The sequence below is a fragment of the Sarcophilus harrisii genome, chromosome 4, assembly GCF_902635505.1.
Source record: "Sarcophilus harrisii chromosome 4, mSarHar1.11, whole genome shotgun sequence".
NCBI lineage: Eukaryota > Metazoa > Chordata > Mammalia > Dasyuromorphia > Dasyuridae > Sarcophilus > Sarcophilus harrisii.
In genome coordinates, this window is record NC_045429.1 from 40,138,724 (window position 1) to 40,158,734 (window position 20,011).

At 32.9% G+C, this 20,011-nt stretch overlaps 1 protein-coding gene across 1 annotated transcript in view; it reads left to right on the forward strand.

The window, feature by feature from the left end:
• The window catches only part of SYDE2 (synapse defective Rho GTPase homolog 2), an 85,335-nt gene that overhangs the window by 61,308 nt on the left and 4,016 nt on the right, over positions 1-20,011 (forward strand). The window contains 2 exon segments of the mRNA XM_023501718.2: positions 4,885-5,066; positions 16,195-16,426. Of these exon segments, the coding sequence (XP_023357486.2) occupies positions 4,885-5,066; positions 16,195-16,426 (414 nt within the window).

Consider the following 20,011-nt stretch of genomic DNA (forward strand, 5'->3'; position numbering starts at 1 on the left):
GTTTTAATTTGCATTTCTCTAATTATTAGTGATTTAGAGGATTTTTTCTTATGACTATTAATAGTTTATCCTTCTCTTCTTTACCCTATCCCTCCTTTAAAAGTCTGTTTTGCTTCTGACCACTACCTTCCTCTTATTCTCCTTCTCCACTTTGTCTTATTACCTTTTCCTCCTATTTCTTTGTTGGCTAAGATGAGTTTCTGTACCCAGATATTTAGCTATGTATTTTCTTCCCTCCTTGAATCAGCTCAGATAAAAGTGAGGTTCAAATGTTGCTCATTTCTTCTCCACTGTCCCTTCCATTGTACTTGTTGTAGTCCTCTCTCTTACCCATTTCATTAATTTTTTTTTAATCATTCAAACATAATAGAATCACATTCAAACCTTTTGTCTAGTTAGATTCCCTCTAAAAACTTTGATAGTAAAGTTCTAAAAGATTACATGTGTCATCACCCCAAATAAGAATGTTAAATGTTTAACTTTGTAAATATTTTTCATTCATATTTACCTTTTTATGGTGATTTGGAGTCTTGTGTTTGAATGTCAAATTTTCTTTTTGATTCTGATCTTATCAGTAATATTTGAAAGGCTTCTGTATCATAAAAGTATTAGTTTTTTCCCACTGTAGGATTATGCTGATTTTTGGCTGTTCTTAATTGTAATTGTTTCTTTGCCTTCTGATATATTCTTAGCCCTCCTTACCTTCATAGTGATGGCAGCTAATCTTGTGTGATCTTGATTGTAGCTCAGTTGTGTTTGAATGATCTCTTTCTGGCTGCTAGTAGTATAGTATAATATTCTTGGGAATTTTTATTTTGAGATTTCTTTCAAGAGGTGATTAGTATATTCTTTTAATTTCTACTTTTATTATCTAGTTCTAAGACATCTAGGAAATTTTATGATTTCTTGAAATGTGCTTTTACCCCTTTCCCAATTTTTTGTTCATAAATAGTCCAATGATTCTTAAATGATCTGATCTTTTCTCAATCTATTTTCTAGCTCACTTGTTTTTCCTATGAGACATTTTACATCTCATTTTTTTAGTCTTTTGTTCTCCTGGTCTATACCAGGAAGAACCCTTGATCTCCTGTAGCCACAAGCACTAGCACTAACACTCCTCTTGGTCCTGGAATTGTGACCAGGTTCCCAGTTCCCCTACTGCTGTAAGTGCTAATATTTATCTTTGTCCTGGAACTGCTACCTAGAAATGCATGTGATGTTACAGTTGGCACTAACCAACAAGTTTATCTAGGGCTAGCCACAGAGTCCTCTGGCTAATTGTCTGACCTCCTTTCCATCTCTTGGGCTGAAGCTCCCAAACCTCCTGCCATGGTCTAATGTATGCATTCTATACAAACTTCTCCCCCTCCTCCACATCTACATTTTTCATTGTCTCACACCCACTATTAACAGGGAGGCATCTGGAATATTTTTCTAATCAGTGTCTGACCCCTTTCCACTTCTGGGCTGAATGCTTCCAAATGTGTCGTTGCTGGTACTTTGGCCACTATGGCCATTCCAGTATTACAGAACTTTCCTGAGACTTCCTTAGTTTCCTTAGGCCAGAAAAATCTCACCCTGACATTTTATTGGCTTTTCACTTTAAAATTTGATTTGAGGCTTTTTTATAAAGTTATTTGAATGGGAATATTGAGAAGAGTTCAATTGGGTTGCTGTCTCTAATCTGTCATTTTGACTGTGCACTCAAATTTGCCTTTATTCTTACTAAGCTAAATTAAAAAAAAAAAATTATTTTCAATTTTTATAAGTCTGGCCTATTTTTAAAATTTGGTGACATTTATATTATAATCCTGCCTTCGATGTATTAGTTCTCTCTCCCCCTGTCATGTTATTTGAAATTTTAAATACCATACCTGTAATAACTTCATCTACCTCACTGCTTAAAATGTTAAATAGAACAGAGCTAAGAATTCCATGTTATTTCACTATTTACCTCTAGATTAACATTGATCCAATGATAATTACTTTCTGGAACTAGTTGTAACTTAATGTAATACAAATGTTCTGCGTTTCTTAAATTAGTTCCTTAATACCGCTTATCTGACCTTGTAGACACCAACTACTTGGACTTGCTCTTACATTTGCGTTTCTGCAGAGAAATCCCAGAATTTATATAAGAGAAAAATCCTAGAGAAAGATCATTACCATACAGTTTATATTCAGATTCTTTCAGGATGCTAGGGCTAACTGTGAAAGGAAAATATTTTTCCCTTATTTATTACTTTAACTGTTGAGATCCTATCCTACAAAGTATATTTCTAGTTACACAAATGGGCACTCACAATGATACATTCAGGAATTAAACACAACCAGAAATAATATGACAGATACATATATATTAAAGTAAATGCATACGTAAGTCATACATGGGTCATAGTCTTCCACCATGCATTCGGAGTCTTTGAGGGAGAGTTGTTCTGAAAGTTGTTAGTTTTGAAAATGAGCCTAGTATTAAGTTCTTAACTCTGTCCAACTTTTTATTTTCTATCCTTGAAATCTTTTACTCGTTTTTCTAGTTTCAATAAAATTTTTTCTCTGCTCTTTTAAATGATCAAACTCTTGACATGCAAATGAAGCAATATCCTAAATCTTTCATGAGGTGATTTAAATCTTTATATTTATGCCAGTGAATTTTCTGTACAGACCTAATCAGATCACATTTGAAAACTGTTTCTTCACCAAGTGTTCCTCTATAACAGCAGCAGTATCTTACATCCTTTAATAATTGATTTAAATCTTTATAAAAGTATACTTTCCTGCCCACTGCAGCACAAAATTGCATATTATGTATTGTATCATGTAACTACTTAAAGTTGGCAGTTTGAAATACACCTGACTATACTGGTTTTCTATTTACTTCTTTGTTTTGTCTACAAGCATATTATTAAATACTTTGCCAAATGCCAAGGAAAAGGCCCTTTGGCATGTCACTATAGGCAACTATAATAAAACATTTAAATTTGATTCATATACATTTGTTTTCCTGTGTATTTCAGTTATACAATTAAATTGCCACATTTTTGAGTCAAACAGAATTATTTCTTAAATACTTTATTTACTCTGCTGGTTCTACAAGTAGAACTGTATAATCAACATAGGCACTCACTTCAGTGATGGAGATGGCGACTTTATCCACGTCTGCCTGTTTTGTGTGTCTCTTTCTTGTTTGTGTCCTTACACCGGAGGTCTACCCACCCAACAAGGTTCTCAGGGTCTTCTCTTTGTTTTATTGGCATTATTTGGATATCAATGTATACTTAATTCCTAAAGCATGACAATGAAAATGTCACAGGAAGATAGTTTCGTTTGAATGAGGTTATTTCTGCATTGAAGAAACAAAGCTCTTTGCCTAAAACAACCAGAAAGATTTTAAGTAATTTGAAATTATATGAAATTATTATAAAATTGGGGAAATTCATTTAATCTCATTAGCCAAGCTTTTTCATATAAGGCTTATTTCAGATAAAATATTCTAGTGGTCCTGTAAAATACTCTGGTGATCAGTGAGAGAAAATTTCTTCAGATATATAGCTGTTGTGGAATAAGAGAGCTAAGTTGAGAATCTAGTGATTTTCTTTGCATTATTCTGGACCATGGACTGACTGTCTTTGCCAGTTTACAAGGTATTAGAATTTTGTTCCATGATTACATAATCCAGGTAGGTGGTTATCAGTCCTATAATTAGAAAACTCAGTGTGAATATATTGTTAATGAAGCAAATACAACTACACTAAAATGAGTTTATAAAAGTTCATGTTCCACATTTCTAGTTGCCCAAAAAGCAATGTGGTGCTTTCTGTAACAATAAACACATCTATAGTTTGACCACTGAACAGTATATTAAAATTCTTTTCTTACATATTTTTCTCTGTTTTAATAGAACGTTATCCCTTAATTTAAATTTTTCCCCCTTTTATGCTTTTAAAGATTTCATTGAAATTCATGGAGTGGACAGTTTCTTATAACTTAATGTAAAAGAGCAAACTCCGAGCAGTGCTGATCATTTAGTTAGCTGCAATGATTGGGACCTTTTGGAAATCTAAGTCTTTTATTTAACTCTGGTTATGTTGCAATTTCTGTCCAACTGCTTGTTCTGAGTTATTAACAAAATGTTCCTCCATTTCTTCCTACCACCACATTCCTCAAGCATGAACAGCATAGAGATATTTATTTCTTAACTCGCTACTTGTACTGTATTAGTATATTTATTTTTAAAATGATGAAAGTGGTTTTGAGTTCTTACCCATGCCTTCCATTTATGCTATATCATAAATATACACACATATACATACTCCATTTATAATTACAAAGGGAATTTAGATTGCTAGGCTTGTGATTCTGTTATTAATTAATGAGAGGGTGGAATGATGGATAAAGATCCAACCTTCCAGAAAAGCTAGAGCAAAAGTCCAGTCTTTGATAGATTCTGACACTATGACTGTGGATAAATCATTTGTCATCTCAGTGTCTTAGGTAACTTTCCAAAACTAGAAACTGATAGAGGGAATTTCTTTTTTTAGGAGTTCCCTATACCCAAGAAATCACAGGAACAGTTATTTTTTTCTAAGTTAATGTTGGACTAACATCAATGTGCTATTTATTCATTAACTTTATTATTTTGACCATTTGTGCATTTGTGAAATTTTTTTATGTAAGAAAAAACATTTTAGAAGCGTCAAAAAGGGAGCCTTTTTAAAGAAACTAATCCAAGTATGTAAAATTATATCAATTTGTCTATAAATTTATCACATTTTTAAAGTCAAAATGATGTCAGGTTACTTTGTTTTTTGTTCTTGCATTTCTTCAGCCTCTTAACTATAAATTATCTTGTATTTGTTTCTTTTTGTTTTGTTTTTGACATAGGTGTTCTTAAGGATTATTTGAGAGAGCTTCCTTCTCCTTTGATAACCAAGCAACTCTATGAGGCAGTGTTAGATGCCATGGCTAAAAATCCTTTGAAAATGACTGGAAATGGTTGTGAAAATGACCCAAGTGACTCTAAACACACTGTGGAACTTTTGGATTGTTTGCCTGATATTGAAAAGGTAAGCAGCATGATTGGTGATTAGTGTGATGACAGTAGGAGTGCACAACAACTGATGCTAGAATTATATGTGCTGGTCTCCACTTTTAGTTTTCATGGAATTGGTAGGCCTAACTTAGACTCCTTTTACTTTAACAGTCTAGTAAATTCAGTTTTATGTATTAAGGCCACTTTTCCAGGTTGTTTCCTTTAGAATCAGATAAAGTATTGTTGACAGTATGCTTTGGAAGCCATCTCTGAGTAGTAGTACCATTGAGATCTAAAGTAAGAATAAGAAATTGAGATAACCATGCGATTTTGAATGCTTTTGTGTTTAATATAATTATCTTGTTTTTTACTAATATTGGATTTTGGTCATGATGAATGCTTTCTTTGAACAATCACTATAATCTTTCAGTATTTTATTTAATATTTTCGAATCCATAGTCATTAACAGACTTGAAAAAATATGCAACATTCTGAAAAACTAATTTCTATATAATGACATTAAAACATTTAAAGAATTATTTCCCAAGAAATTCTTATCTTTCTTTCCCCTCTGAATAAATTTGTTATTTTGTCTAGTGCCATAAAGTACAACACAGCTTTGTGGTCATTTGATTGGTATAATGCTAAATCTGTAGATTAATCTAAGTAGTATCACAATTTGTATTATAATCATGTAGCTGAGTCATGAACTTTGCATAGTTCTCCATTCATTTAGGTCTTTATTTCTGTGATTTTCTGTGATGAATGTTTTGTAGCTGTATTTATGCAAATCTTGAGTATTTTCATGGTATGATTCATTTTCTGAATTTTGTATTTATTTTTAATGTAATTTTTTTTTATCATTTCCTCCCTGATTTTGCTAGTATTATAATTTTCTTTTTATATTTGCAAATTTATTTTGTGGTCTTCTATTTGCTGAACTTATATTAAATATCTCACTTTTTTTCATTTATTCTCTAGAACTTTTTAAACTCTTTTATGACATTCAAATAAGAATAATTTCCCCTTTTTGCTGATATTTATTCTCTTGATTTATTTCTCATTTCTTATTGCTCTAGTTACCGTGTATAGCACTATTTCAAGTAAAACCTCTTTCCTTTATCCACAAAGCAATTTGGGAAGGCTTCCAGTTTTCCTTTATTCTTAGTAATGCCAGCTTTTGACTTTAGATGTGTTTTGCTGATTTTAAAGGACCCTTTTTGTCTATCTTTTTTAAGGCATTTTTAAAAATATACATACAAAATAAAAAGCAGAATAGAAGAAGAAAAACAGAAAAGGAAAATAAACAAAACATTGTCAGGTTCCCAGCAAAACATCAGAGAAGATTCAAAAATATAACAATAAATTTCTATTTCAAGAAAGCATATATAGTAATAGAAGAAATCTATCTTTTCTTTGCTTCCTTGTAGGTAATTCATTTGTTGTCTGATGTACACTTTTTATTTTATTCTTTTTCACCTCCTCCTCCCCCCACTGCTCTCCTGTCTCCAAGCAGGCAATAGACATAGACATATATATATAAACACAGAGACACACACATATCTCCTACACACATACATGTATCTGTATACACATATACCTATCTACATACATAGCCTCAGATACACACATGTAATATATATATATATATATATATACACACACACACATATGCATTTACTCATATGTAAACATGCATCTAAAACAATATTAATATGGCTGACATATGATGTAGATTTCTCTCTTTTGGGAATTTTAAAATTTGACTTTGTCTAAGATCAATGATTACTAGTACTACTTTTTTTTTTTTTTCCTAATAGATTCTACTCCTGAGCCTTGTAGTGTTTATGTATCTCTCTAATTTCCTATTCCTGCTAACTTTTCTACATGATTTTGCTCCTCAGTTTGCCTTGCTATTGCTTATCTTACCCCCTCCTATGGAAGCCTTTTTTATCTTTTCTCCTCAGACTTTCCTTCCCTCTTTATCCTATTCCCATTAATCTACCGACCTTGTTCCACTTTTGTTAATCTAAGCACCCTTTTGCACCCTACCTTATCCTATGCCACCCTTCCCCCCTTTATTCCTTTCTCATTCATATTCATACCTTCTCTCACTGACATAAATCTACTCATACTTTTATACCACAACTTATCCTATTCCTTTCCCATTTATGTGTGTGTGTATATCTATATGTAGTGTTCTCTATTTAATCATTCTTTATGTGAGTAAGTTTTCAGAACTATGAGTGCTTCTCACCTCTCTAATGCCTCTGTGTCAGTTTTTCCTTTGTACTTCATTTGTATAACATAATTACTATGTTTACTTATTCCTAGCTTTTTAGAATTGTCATACTAAATTCTGCCCCAATCTTTCTTTTTACTCAATTACTGATATCAGTCTTTAATCATATGATATGCATTTCCATGTAAAACAATAAATTATTTGTCCATATTGAGTTCCTTGAAATTAATGTTTGTTATTGGCTCTTATATGTTAAATTTCCTAAGTTCGAGTTTGGTTGAGAGAAAGCCCTGAAAATCTACAAGTTTGTTGAATGACCTTTTTGTGTGTGTGTGTGTGTGTGTGTGTTCAATATTATGGATAATTTTGCTGGATATGATATTTTTGGCTGCAAGCCTAATTCTTTTGATTTCCCCAGTATGTTATTCTAGGTCCTGTGGTATTTTATAGTGGCTGTTGATAATTGTGTTCAATTTAATTGCAACTCCAGCATATTTGAAATTTTTTGTTGTTGTTTCTTGCAAAATTTTCTCTTTGATCTGGTGGTTTCGAAATTTGGCAATAATACTCCTTTGTGTTTTCCACAAAGGATCTCTTTGAGGTGGCGATTGTTGGATTTTTTTCCTACTTCTACTTTTCCCTTATGTTCTATCACTACATACACACATTTTCTTCTGATGATTGTATTAGTTGAATCCCACAAGTTTTGATTTTTTTATTTTCCTGCTATCATTCTTTTTGGAGTCGTCATTGTGCAGTAGAAAGAATGGGATTTGAACTCAAATACCAAGGTTCATGTCTTTGTTTTCCATTTAATTATTTGTGTAAACATGTGAAAGTTATATCACTTTGCTGGATTTAGTTTTTTTATCTGTAAGATGAGCTTTAAGTTGCCTTTCAACTAAAAATTACTGTTTCTATGTATTTGGTCTTTAAATTAGTTTTTATTGTTTCTATAATTTGTTCTTTAACCTAATCTTTATTTAGGATCTCATTATTTGTTAGGTCTATATCTTTTACTTATGATACTTTCATTAATTTAAAAATTTACTGAATTGTTTTATTAAATGGATTCATTATTTTCATCGTTACAAGTTTATTCATGATTTTTTTATGTCAATATATGACCAATTTTTATACAGATATGTGATTTTTATAAAAGTTATACTTATGTATATTGTGTTTGCATTCAGAATAACCATGTTTTTTTTTTTAATTTAATGTTTCTAACAGTCTTTTCAGTTAAATAATCTTATATATTTTCTTTTTAGATTTTTTCCCAGCTCCTAAAATAGAATATTAAGGACAATTATAATAATAGTGGTCTTTTCTTTTTTCATTTTAGTTAGCTTTTTATGTAGTTTAATTCTCTACTTTTTGGTGCTTATTATGTATGTTTAAAAATTACATTATTTCTTGTCTGCACTGCTTTTAAGAATAATGTAGATTCTTTGTTTCTGTCTCTTGACAGTATCATTTTTTATGTTGCATATCTGTAAACATGTTTTCTACTCCTGCTTTTTGGAATTGCCTGAAGCCTGATACATTTCAGTATAATTCTCACTTTTATTCTATTTCTCTCTATATTTAAACCATATTTCTTGCCTTAACACATTGTTGGATTCTATATTTTTAACCATTTTGCCATTCTCTTGTGTTGTTAATGAGCTTATTCATTTGCTTTCAATATTCTAATTAAATTTGTGTTTTATTTGATGAATTTTTTTTTTCCCCTTTAAACCTTATACCTTTATTTCCTTTCCAGATAATTATTCCTGATTAAGTGCCTAGAATCCCTGAAGCACAAGAGGAAGGGAAGGAACAATAGAGAGAATAAAGGTTAAGAAAAATATGTCAATATAAATAGATCAAAGAAAAGACTGGATTTTTTCCTTTTCTATTGATATATTTTTCTACTTTAAAAAAGCACTAAATTTTTTTAATGATTGTTGGCTTTCCTTCATTTGTACTTTTTTATGTTCCCTGAGATTTTAGACCTTTTGTTTCTGCTTTGCCTTCAGTGAAGTTAGTAAATCCAAGAAATTGAAGTGAGGACAGAGTGCATCTAGACATAGTGTACCACCTATTTAGACATGGGTAGTAGTGAAATATATGAGGAATAGTTTGCTTAAACTAATAAGTATATCAAAGGAAATAATATGAAATAAAACTAGAGGGAGCAGATGGGGGGATGAATCTTGGAAGATCTTGAATTTCAGAGCTTGTACAGAAGTAGAAAGGACTGCTTTGGAAACTACTGGTATCCATGTCATTGCAGGTCGGAATGATCTCTTGTTTATGTTTGAAAAGGGTATTCTTTTCTGAATACAGATAAGATTTGAAGATCTCTAAGGTCCCTTCCAATTTTGAATCTTGTGTCTAGATAATTACTTGGATCCTTTTCATTACTTTACATCTAATTTAGCAATATCAAAATACTTAATCTTTGTTGATTATAAGTTACTATTTAGAAAAGTAGAATACAGACAATTTTAAAATTAGCAATTAGCAACCATAACTTAAAATATTTTAAAGGGTGCCATACCAAACTGCCAAGAAATTACACTTTTCAAAGCTAGAAAAAAATGATAACAAAATTTATCTAGGAAAACAAATAATCAGGAGAATGAAATGAGAATTTCAAGGCAATTAATAAAAAAATGCAAATGAAGGTGGCTTAGCTAGCTGTACTAGACCTAAAACTGTATTATTAAGCAACAGTCATAAAAACCATTTGGTACTGGCTAAGAAATACAGTAGTTGATCAGTGAAATAGCCTAAGTTCACAAAACCCAATAGTCAATGACTATAGAAATCTAGTCCTTGATAAACCCAAGGATTTCAGCTTCTGGGATAAGAACTCACTATTTGACAAAAATTGCTGGGAAAATTGGAAAATGGTATGGCAGAAACTAAGCATAGATCAACACCTAGCACTGTATACTGAGATAAGGTTTAAATGGGTTCATGATTTAGACATAAAGGGTGATACTGTAAACAAATTAGGAGAACAAAGAATGGTCTACTCAGATCTATGAAGAAGGGAGGAATTTATAGCCAAAGAATAGAGAACATTATGAAATGCAAAATGAATACTTTTAATTATATTCAATTAAAAAGGTTTTGTACAGATAAAGCTGATACAGGCAAGGGAAATAGATAACAGGAAAAAAAATTTTACATCTGAGGATTTTGATAAGGGCCTCATTTGTAAAATATATAAAAAATTGACTCAAATTTATAAGAATACAAACCATTCTCCATTTGATAAATGGTCAAAGATATAAACAGACAATTTTCAAACAAATAAATTAAAACCATTTCTAGTCATATAAAAAAATGGCTCTAAATCACTATTGATTAGAGAAATACAAATTAAGACAACTCTGAGGTACCACTACATACCATTCAGATTGGCTAAGATGACAGGAAAAGATATTGATAAATGTTGGAAGGGGTGTGGGAAAAGTGGGGCGCTGATATATCGTTGGTGGAATTGTGAACGGATCCAACTATTCTGGAGAGCAATTTGGAACCATGCCCAAAGGTTTGTCAAACTATTCATAGCCTTTGATCTAGCAATGTCTTTACTGGCTCTGCATCTCAAAGGGATCATAATAAAAAGGAAGAGGACCCACATTGCAAAAATGTTTGTAGCAGCCCTTTTTTCAGTGCCAAGGAACTGGAAACTGAGTGGATACCCATCAGTAGGAGAATAGCTGAATAAGTTATGGTATATGAATGTTATACAGTATTATTATTCTATGAGAAACAATCAGCAGCATGATTTTGGAAAGACAAGGCTTACATGAAGTGATACTGAAAGAAATGAATAGAAAGAGAACATCATACACAGCAACAAGATTATGTGATGATCAATTCTGATGGACATGACTCTTTTCAACAATGAGATTATTCAGGCCAATTCCAATAGACCTGTGATGGAGAGAGCCATCTGCATCCAAAAAGAGAACTATGGATAAAATGTGGATCACAACATAGTATTTTCACCCTTTTTTTTGGTGGTATTTGCTTGCTTTTTTCCCCCCCTTTCTCATTTTTTTCCTTTTTGATTTGCATGATAAATATGGAAATATGGATAGAAGAATTGTACATGTTTAACCTATATTGGGTTATTTGCTATCTAGGGGAAGAGGGTGAGAGAGAAGGAAAGGAGAAAAATTTGGACTACAGGGTTTTACAAGAGTGAATATTGAAAACTATCTTTGCATGTATTTTGAAAATAAAATGCTGTTATTAAAAAAGAAGTATTTTATTTTATGTTATTTATTTTGCTGAGGCAATTGGGGTTAAATGACTTTCCCAGGGTCACACAAGTAGGAAGTGTTCAGTGTCTGAGACTAGATTTGAATTCGGGTCCTCCTGACTTCAGGGCTGGTGCTCTATCCACTATGTCATCTAGCTGCCTCCCCCAAAAGAACTATTTTAAAGGGAACACTGACCTTATCAAGAGAGAAGTTTTATAGTATATTTAAAATTTTTTGACCTAAGACTAAAATGTCTTAAAATTATTATACAGAAATTATTTTTTCAGAAAATACCATACTTGAGCACCAGCCCTGAAGTCAGGGGGACCTGACAAATTTGGTCTCAGACATTTAACACTTCCTGGCTGTGTGACCTTGGGCAAGTCACTTAACCCCAATTGCCTCAGCAAGCAAAAATAAATAAATAAATAAATGAAACTCCAGAAATACCATACTTTTTGAAGTCTGTTGTAAAAATTAAGATTGAATTATTTCTTTGAGTTTACATTGCTGTTTTAAATTTATTTTTATTCATTTATTCATAGAACACCTTTCATATCAGTTGGTAAATTAAACATTGTTTTTGTGACTACATGATTAAAATTTTTATGTGGTAATTCATATTTATTTTTCTTGTTTGATTATCTAGGTTTTTTCCCTTTTTATATCCTTGTTGAAAACTGTTGTTGCATCATTTAATTTCCAAATCAGGAAGAGAGTATTTATGTTTAGTAATTTTATCTCATTTGTTTTCCACAACTCTAGAAGGAAATAGTGCTATTCATTTTCTACATTTTATAATTGAGGAAATTGAGGCAGTCAACAAATTACCTAGTCATAGACCTGGCCAGTGTCTGAGGCAGATTGGACTTGGCTCTTGTCACTAGAGGACGTCACTCCTATAAATGTGTCCTTCCTGCTTCCCCCAGCCAGGCAAAGATTTTTTTAATTGGCTTTTCCTTTAGTGGTCTTTCCTTATAAAGAATTTAAGACAAAAACCAACCCCCTGGAATTATTATTAAGAAAACTTTGGTGTAATGTTTGCCATTAATAGCATTATCCATAGTTATTGAACTAATCACTAATTGTACCTTTATCATTTTAAGTCAGAAAGCTAGGAAAGATTCTTAGAGTTAGAAATTTGGTTGTCTGCACTATTTATAATAGCCTTGTACATAACTGGTCTCTTTACCACTAATCTCTCTCTTCAATCCATATTCTGTACAATTGTTGTATTCAAAAAAAAGGTTATTCCCAGGGTATAATTTCTGGTTCAGTTTTCTTGGGGTCTCTGGGGACAGTCTTCCTTTCAGTTCAGTAATCACCACAAGAGTAGCCTGGGCTTAAAGTCCAAATTCTTTATTATCTTTCAAAGTCTTGTCTCCTTTCCTGGGGCCTGGTTAGTTTTCTTACAGTCCAGATTCTTTATTATCTCCTTCCTGGGGCTGGGCAGCTTTTTGGAGAGCCTTTCAGACTGGCCTTGGTCTCAGTGGAAGAGGAGAGCCTACCAGCAGTGGTCTGACTGAAGATCGAATGAATTGTCTATCCTTGGTTCTGAGAGCTTGAGCTCCCGCCTGTCTTCTCTGCTCTCTGAAAGTTTCTCCTCTGTGACTCTCATTCCCTGCTTATATGCTTCACACTGAGTATAAACCAATCATTATATCACGGGAGGAAACTATTATTTGTTGTAAGATTAAATCAGTCATACTGAACCATGCTAAACTAGATAACCATTGTATCATCAATTCCACTTAGTTAGTACCTTGTAAGCATCCTTTGTTTCAAGTTCAGAGTTCTGGCCCATAACACCAGGGTACAGATCTGACCTTGTTATTCCCCTCATCAAATTTTAAAAAATATATTCTATATTTTAAAATAATTCACTAGCTATTCCTTAAACTTAGCATTCCATCTTTGTGCATTTGCATAAATCATCCTTTATTCTTGGAATATACTTCATCATCATTTATGCTTTTCAAGATTTTTCTTTTCTTTCAAAGTTCAGCTCAGATGCTAGTTTTATTTGTAACGGCTTCCCTGTTCCTGTTTACCTTCTACTTATTCAACTTTCCCTAGAGTAGTAACCTTCTCTGATCTTATCTCCTGTTACTTTATACTTTGTATTATGGTGTATGTATATTGATCCCACCTAATAGAATGTGAAAGCTAAGTGATGTAAAAGATGGAATGCTGTATCTGGGGTCAGGAAGATCGGAGTTTGAATCTTTATTCAGGTACTTACTAAAGATATTACCTTGGAAAAGTCACTTAACCTTATCTAAGCGCCTCCTCTGGAAAGTAATAATAATAATGGTGATAAAACATAAGATCTCCTATAGTGGTTTGCAGAACACTTTTCAAATATTATCACTTTTTTATTCTCACAACTATGTAGCATTATCTTCCCCTTACAGATGAGAAAACTAGTACACAAGGAAGTGAGTTGCTTTTGATCTGAGGCCAGATGTAAACTGAGGTGTCCTTTATGCAATTGCAATGCTCTGTTGCCTGAACTACTTTGCTGCCTCTGGGGATGATGGTAGCAAGTACATCACAGGCTTGCTGTGAGGATAAAATGAGATAATAGAAAAAAGCTAGCTATTATTGAAAGTAGTTTTATTTTTATGTTCGTATCTCCAACATTTATCATAGTGCTTCATATCTAATACACATACAATAAATATTTGAATTGCTTAATGATTTTATTTTCTAAATGGATATCTTGTTAATGGGGGAGTCCTTCATAGCTGGTAAAGACTTCTCATTCCTCGCCTCTTGTAAAGGCTTCATGGACAATTCACCCAATATGCTGAGAGCCTTCCTTTTGATTTTTTGACATTGTATGGCTATCACTATGGAGAGCACACAAGATGTCCATTGATTTCCTCATGACTGGCACCACTTTTACAACATATGGCTCTTCAAGGACAAACTTTATATTACTTCAGTGTTTATTTGTAATGTGTTGCAATGCATTCACGCCTGTTATTTTTTTCTCTAGTGCCTTTTGGATGAGAGGGGTCAAAATCAGTGCCCCAGAGCCTGCCTGAATCAGCTTAAAATGCAATTGAGAAATATTTAGTAAAATAAATAAAATGTGACAACATAAATATTGATAATTTGTGTTTTTCTAAATTAGTACATGACTTCAGGGATCCATTTCATTCTGAATTTGACACTGTTGCTTTGGATGTCTCTGAGCTTCAGTTTGTCAGAGATGCCGATAGATTTTGCAATATATTATCACCAGAAGAGTGTTGCTAAAAAGGTGAGCCTTCCTATCCGAGAGAAGTTTGGAGTCCATTTAAAGCACTGCCTATTGTCTCAAAAAGCTATCTGTCTTGCTCTCCTTCTTTTCAATTTTGGGTCCAGCTCTTCATCTATGCATGGTGTTAAAATTAAAGTATATATACACTGATGGATCTCACCTTTGCTAGTCTGAACAATAGGCATTCTTCTTCATTTGATTTTTCCCTTGTGGGTAGTTGCACAAGATCTCTTGTGTAATCTCCCATCTTACTGATGAAACTTTTTGGTTCAGGATTTAACATATTTAACACAGTTTTATCCTATTCACAAGCAAGATCATCTAGAGGTATCAGTACAGAGGCTGCCTGCTGCCACAACTCTCTCAAATGCAGTCCAAAACAGATTTAAATGTAATTGACAACATCTAACAAATCAAATAAAAATGCAATAAAACAGATTACATTATATTTTTAAAAACTAAGTTAATATATGCTTACTCTCATTTCTGATTGAATTGGATGCTGTTGGCCAACTTGTGATGTTCTGATGAGATGGTGATGCATATGGCATATTCTTATGACAATAATGCTTAATTTTCTTCTTTTCTTTATTACCCCAAAGCCTTCCACCATGCTTCTGCCTCTTTCATTCCAGATTTCCTTATGTTAATTTCTTAATAAACAATTCCTTTACATTTTTTTTTTCTGATTCTGTTAAATAAAATATATGCTTTTTAAAACCATTTTCAGCCATGAGCTTCTTTCTACCAAGTCTCGGTAATAATATCTATAAAATCAAATTTGATTATGGCAAATTATATAGTTGATCTTTTTCTTACCTGTATCTTTCTATATATTGAAACCATTGGGTTTTATTACTGACTCTTTTTTCCAAATGTATTCCTCCTTCAACCTTCCTTGTAGCAAAGAATTATAAAAGGAAGAGGAGGAATGAGGAGCTCAGCCAAACTAAAACATGTCCACCACATCTGACAATCTACAGTGTTCTCACTTCTGCAGAGAAGGGAGAGAGGTGTCTTTTCTCATTTTGTTTGGGGCTGTGCTTGGTAATTATAATTATATAGTGTTCATTTTGGAATTTTGTGTTTGTTTTTACCATCTCCCTTGTTGTATTTATTGTTTTCTTGGCTCTGCTTATTTAATTCTGCTTTGGTTCATATACATTTTCCCCTGATTGTCAAAATTTTTTATGTTCATCGTTTATTATAGAATGTTCTTTTACATTGGTATACCACAATTTGTTTGGTCTTTCTCCAGTCAATGAACATCTACTTTATTTCTATTTCTTATAGATTGTTTCTGTATAATTGCATTGTTAAAAATTATTACTTTAGATTTTCAGGTAAACAAATATGTTACATGAAGTTTAACTTTTCATTTTAGGCAACCTTGAAGATGTTGTTGGATCATTTGAAATTAGTGGCTTCTTATCATGAAGTAAATAAGATGACCTGTCAGAATTTAGCAGTGTGTTTTGGGCCTGTGTTGCTGAGTCAAAGGCAAGAGACTTCACCTCATAACCACAGAGTCTTTACTGATTCCAAAGAACTTGCAAGTGCTCTGGATTTCAAAAAACACATAGAAGTTCTTCATTACTTACTCCAGCTGTGGCCAGGTAATAAATTTATTGAAAATTTTTCTAGTTCATTAATAATAATAATAATAATAATAATAGTGAGATGTTATGGAACTATAAAATGTACTAGTCTTATTTTAAAATCTTTTTGGTTTGTCCAGCTCCCAAATTCTATGATTCTATATTTTTCTTCAGGGTATTTTTATACCCTGTGTGCATGGCACACAGGCTCTCAGTCAATATCAGTTATTGATTGATTTAATTGGCAAATAAATTTAAGGCCCAATGCAAAACTGGCTCTTAGGCAATTGGATTGGTTCATTATGTTTTATCCAGTGCCTGCTTGTGGTATGGACAGGATGCTGAATTCTCAAAGGTTTCTACCCAATTGGAAAGAGTTGGAAACCTGAGTTTGCATCCAACCCCTACTACTTACTTATGGAGAATTGAAGAAAGGTTGTCTGGCAGGGTATGTTAAAGTACAGAGAAATCCTTGATTTAGGACTTAAAAAATGAAAAAAAATTTAAAATTATGATTTGGTAAAGTGAGTCAAAGTTTATTAATATAAACTTTTTATCAGCTGTTTTTGTAGTAATCATTTTTTTTTTAACTTTTTAAAGTGGAATTTATTGTTTAAATTTTGAATTAAATTTCTCCATGCTGACATTCTTATAGAACTTATTAGGTAATACAATTTAAACTTGAAAGAACTTTTGAGTTTAGAAATCCCAAACTTTCTAATGCAAATATCTACAAAGCACTTGGGGGAAATGAAGGCAAATGAGAAGAATAAAAGAGAATGAGTTAGAAATTAGAAGGAATATTAAGTTGAATCTTTATCCTGGTCATTCCCAGTAATTGTAGGTGTCCCCCAGCCATTATTCAGGGTCGCCTTCTATTCTCCCTTTATACGATTTAGTTTGGCAATCTCATCAGCTCTCGTGATTTCATTTATCGTCTTTATATAGATGATTCCCATATTTCTATATCCAATCCTACTTGCCTTTCTCAGCTCTAGCTTCATATCATCTTCTGCTTTTCAGACATCTCAAACTGGATGTCAGCCTAGATGATCTCAAACACGATAGGTCCCAAATAAAACTTATTCTTCTTTCCCCTAAATCCTTGCCTCTTCTTAACTTCCTTATTACTGCTGAGAGCATCACCTCCCTCCCTGTACTCTAGGCTTCCATTCTTAGTGACCTGCATCTCTTCACAACCAGTCACCACCCTGGGCAGGCTTTCATCCCTACACACCTAGACTCAGCCTACTGATTTCCACTTGGATTCCTAGTCCACTCCATTTTCCACTAAGTTCCCAAAGGCTGTCTGTGCCACCTCTCCTGCTCAGTAATCTCTAGTGATTCCCTCTCATCTTCAGGATCACTTATATGATGCTCTATGTGGCACTGAAAGTCCTTTAAAATCTGGCTTCCTTCTGGATTTTTTTTTTCATTTCAAATTGGTTGTTGCATTTTTTTTAGTAAGTTTATTTTTAATACACATTGCTTTATATGAATCATATTGGGAGAGAAAAATCAGAGCAAAAAGGAAAAACCATGGGAAGAGATAAAAAAAAAATAGAAAGAAAAGAACATAGCTTGTGTTGATTTACATTCAGTCTCCTTAGTTTTTTTACTGGTTGCAGACAGCTTTTTTGTCTAAAATCTATTGGGATTGCTTTGGATCACTGAACTACTCAGAAGAACTAAGCCTTTCATACTTGATCATAGCACATTCTTGCTGTTATTGTGCACAATGTATTCCTGGTTCTACTTGTCTCGTTCAGCATCAGTTCATGTAAATCTTTCCAAGGCTTTCTATAATCAGCTTGTTCATCATTTTTTATAGAACAAAAATATTCCATCACCTTCACGTACCACAGCTTCTTCAGCCATTCCCCAATTGATGGGGTATCCTTCTAGACTTCTTATATTTTACTCCTTTCTTTATACTTGATGCTCATATAACACTTGCTTGATTCTATGCTTTTTTACTGGCCCTATCCTTAGAATTCTCTCTCCCCTCACTTCTACTCCTGGCTTTCCAGGCCTCCTTGGCAATTCATCTCCAATCTCATCTTTTTTCCAGGGAGTCCTACTTGCATGTCTTTCTCCCCCCCTTTCCCCCCCCCCCCCCCCCCCCCCCCCCCCACTGCTAGTGCCTTCTCTCTGAAGTTATCTTTTCCCTAATCTATATTTATTTTGTATATACTTAGTTATTTACATGTGTTCTCTCCTCCCCTTAAATTGTGAGCTTTTTGAGAACTTTTTTTTTTTTTTTTTTTTTTTTTTTTTTTGTATTCTCAGTATTGATTTAGCCCAGTGCTTGGCACATAATAAGCTCTTACTAAAATGCTTGTTAACTGAGTGTCATATGAACATGGATAGAGGGCTGAAAGGAACTGTTCTTTTATTTTATAAAAAAAGAAAATGGAGACCCAAAAAACTTAAGCGATTTATTCCAAGATTGTACAGGCCAGGATTCAAGCATGGTCTCCTGACAGATTCAAAACACTTTCTATCAAGTCTATCATTGGCTGTTCTTTATGCTAGTAATGCTTTCCTTCCCTCTCTACCTTTCATCCCCTTTGAAATTCTATCTGTTAGAGCCCAAATCAAATGTTAATAACCCTCCTTCATCCTCCCCTCCAAAGTAAAGATCATAATCTTTCCTTCCACAGACTCTGTTTTACTTCGCACTTCTCTGATATACTGATTTTATGTTGCCCTTCCTCGATTGTTAATTCAATGAAAGCAGGGAGTATATCTTATTTAAATTTCATACATCCCAGTGGCTTAGTAAAATGCTTTTCACAAAAAAAGTGATCTATGTTGAATTGAAGTTAAATATGTCAAATCCATGACCGTGTTATAGAGATGGTCGGCACTGGACCAAGATTTCTTCCACATCTACAATGTGGTTTTTCATGCACAGTTTCATTATCTTTGTGTATTTTGTTTTGCTTTAAGACATTTTCTTGCTTAGACATGAAAAGAGAAAATTTTTAATTTCATTTATCACTACTCTTAGCTATTCTTAAACTACTCTGGGACAAGAAAGTAATACAGAATCTTAAATCCATTCTACATAATTTCTGACCAGCGGTCACTTAACCTTTTCTTGAACACTTCCAATGAAGAAAAGCTCACAATGCCTTGAGGCAGGAAAACATTTCAGAAGTTTCAATCTAATATAATTTTAGGAAGCTCCTCCATTTATTCAATTGAAATCTCTTCTTATTTCTAATCCTTGGTTCTTGTTCTGTCCTCTGGAATAACACAGATAAGTAAGTGAAATCTCTATTTCACATGAAATCTCTTCAGTGTCTTGAAGATACTTACTATATTTTTTTATTGAGGTTTTATTTAGGTTAAACAATTTGCCTTGGAAACATTAAACTTTTTATCTTTTTGATTTTGGCTAGTTTTCAGTTAGAGACAGATTTTGGGCAATTTATTTATAGAAGGATGGGCTATCGTTTGTTTTTCTTTCTCTCATTTTCCTCCTGTCTAAATGAAATGATAAGAACTTATAATGCCATAGTAGAAAATTTGAATGTAAATACATTAAACACAAGAAATGTTATAAACTTATATTTCTTAAAATTAACTACTGTATTT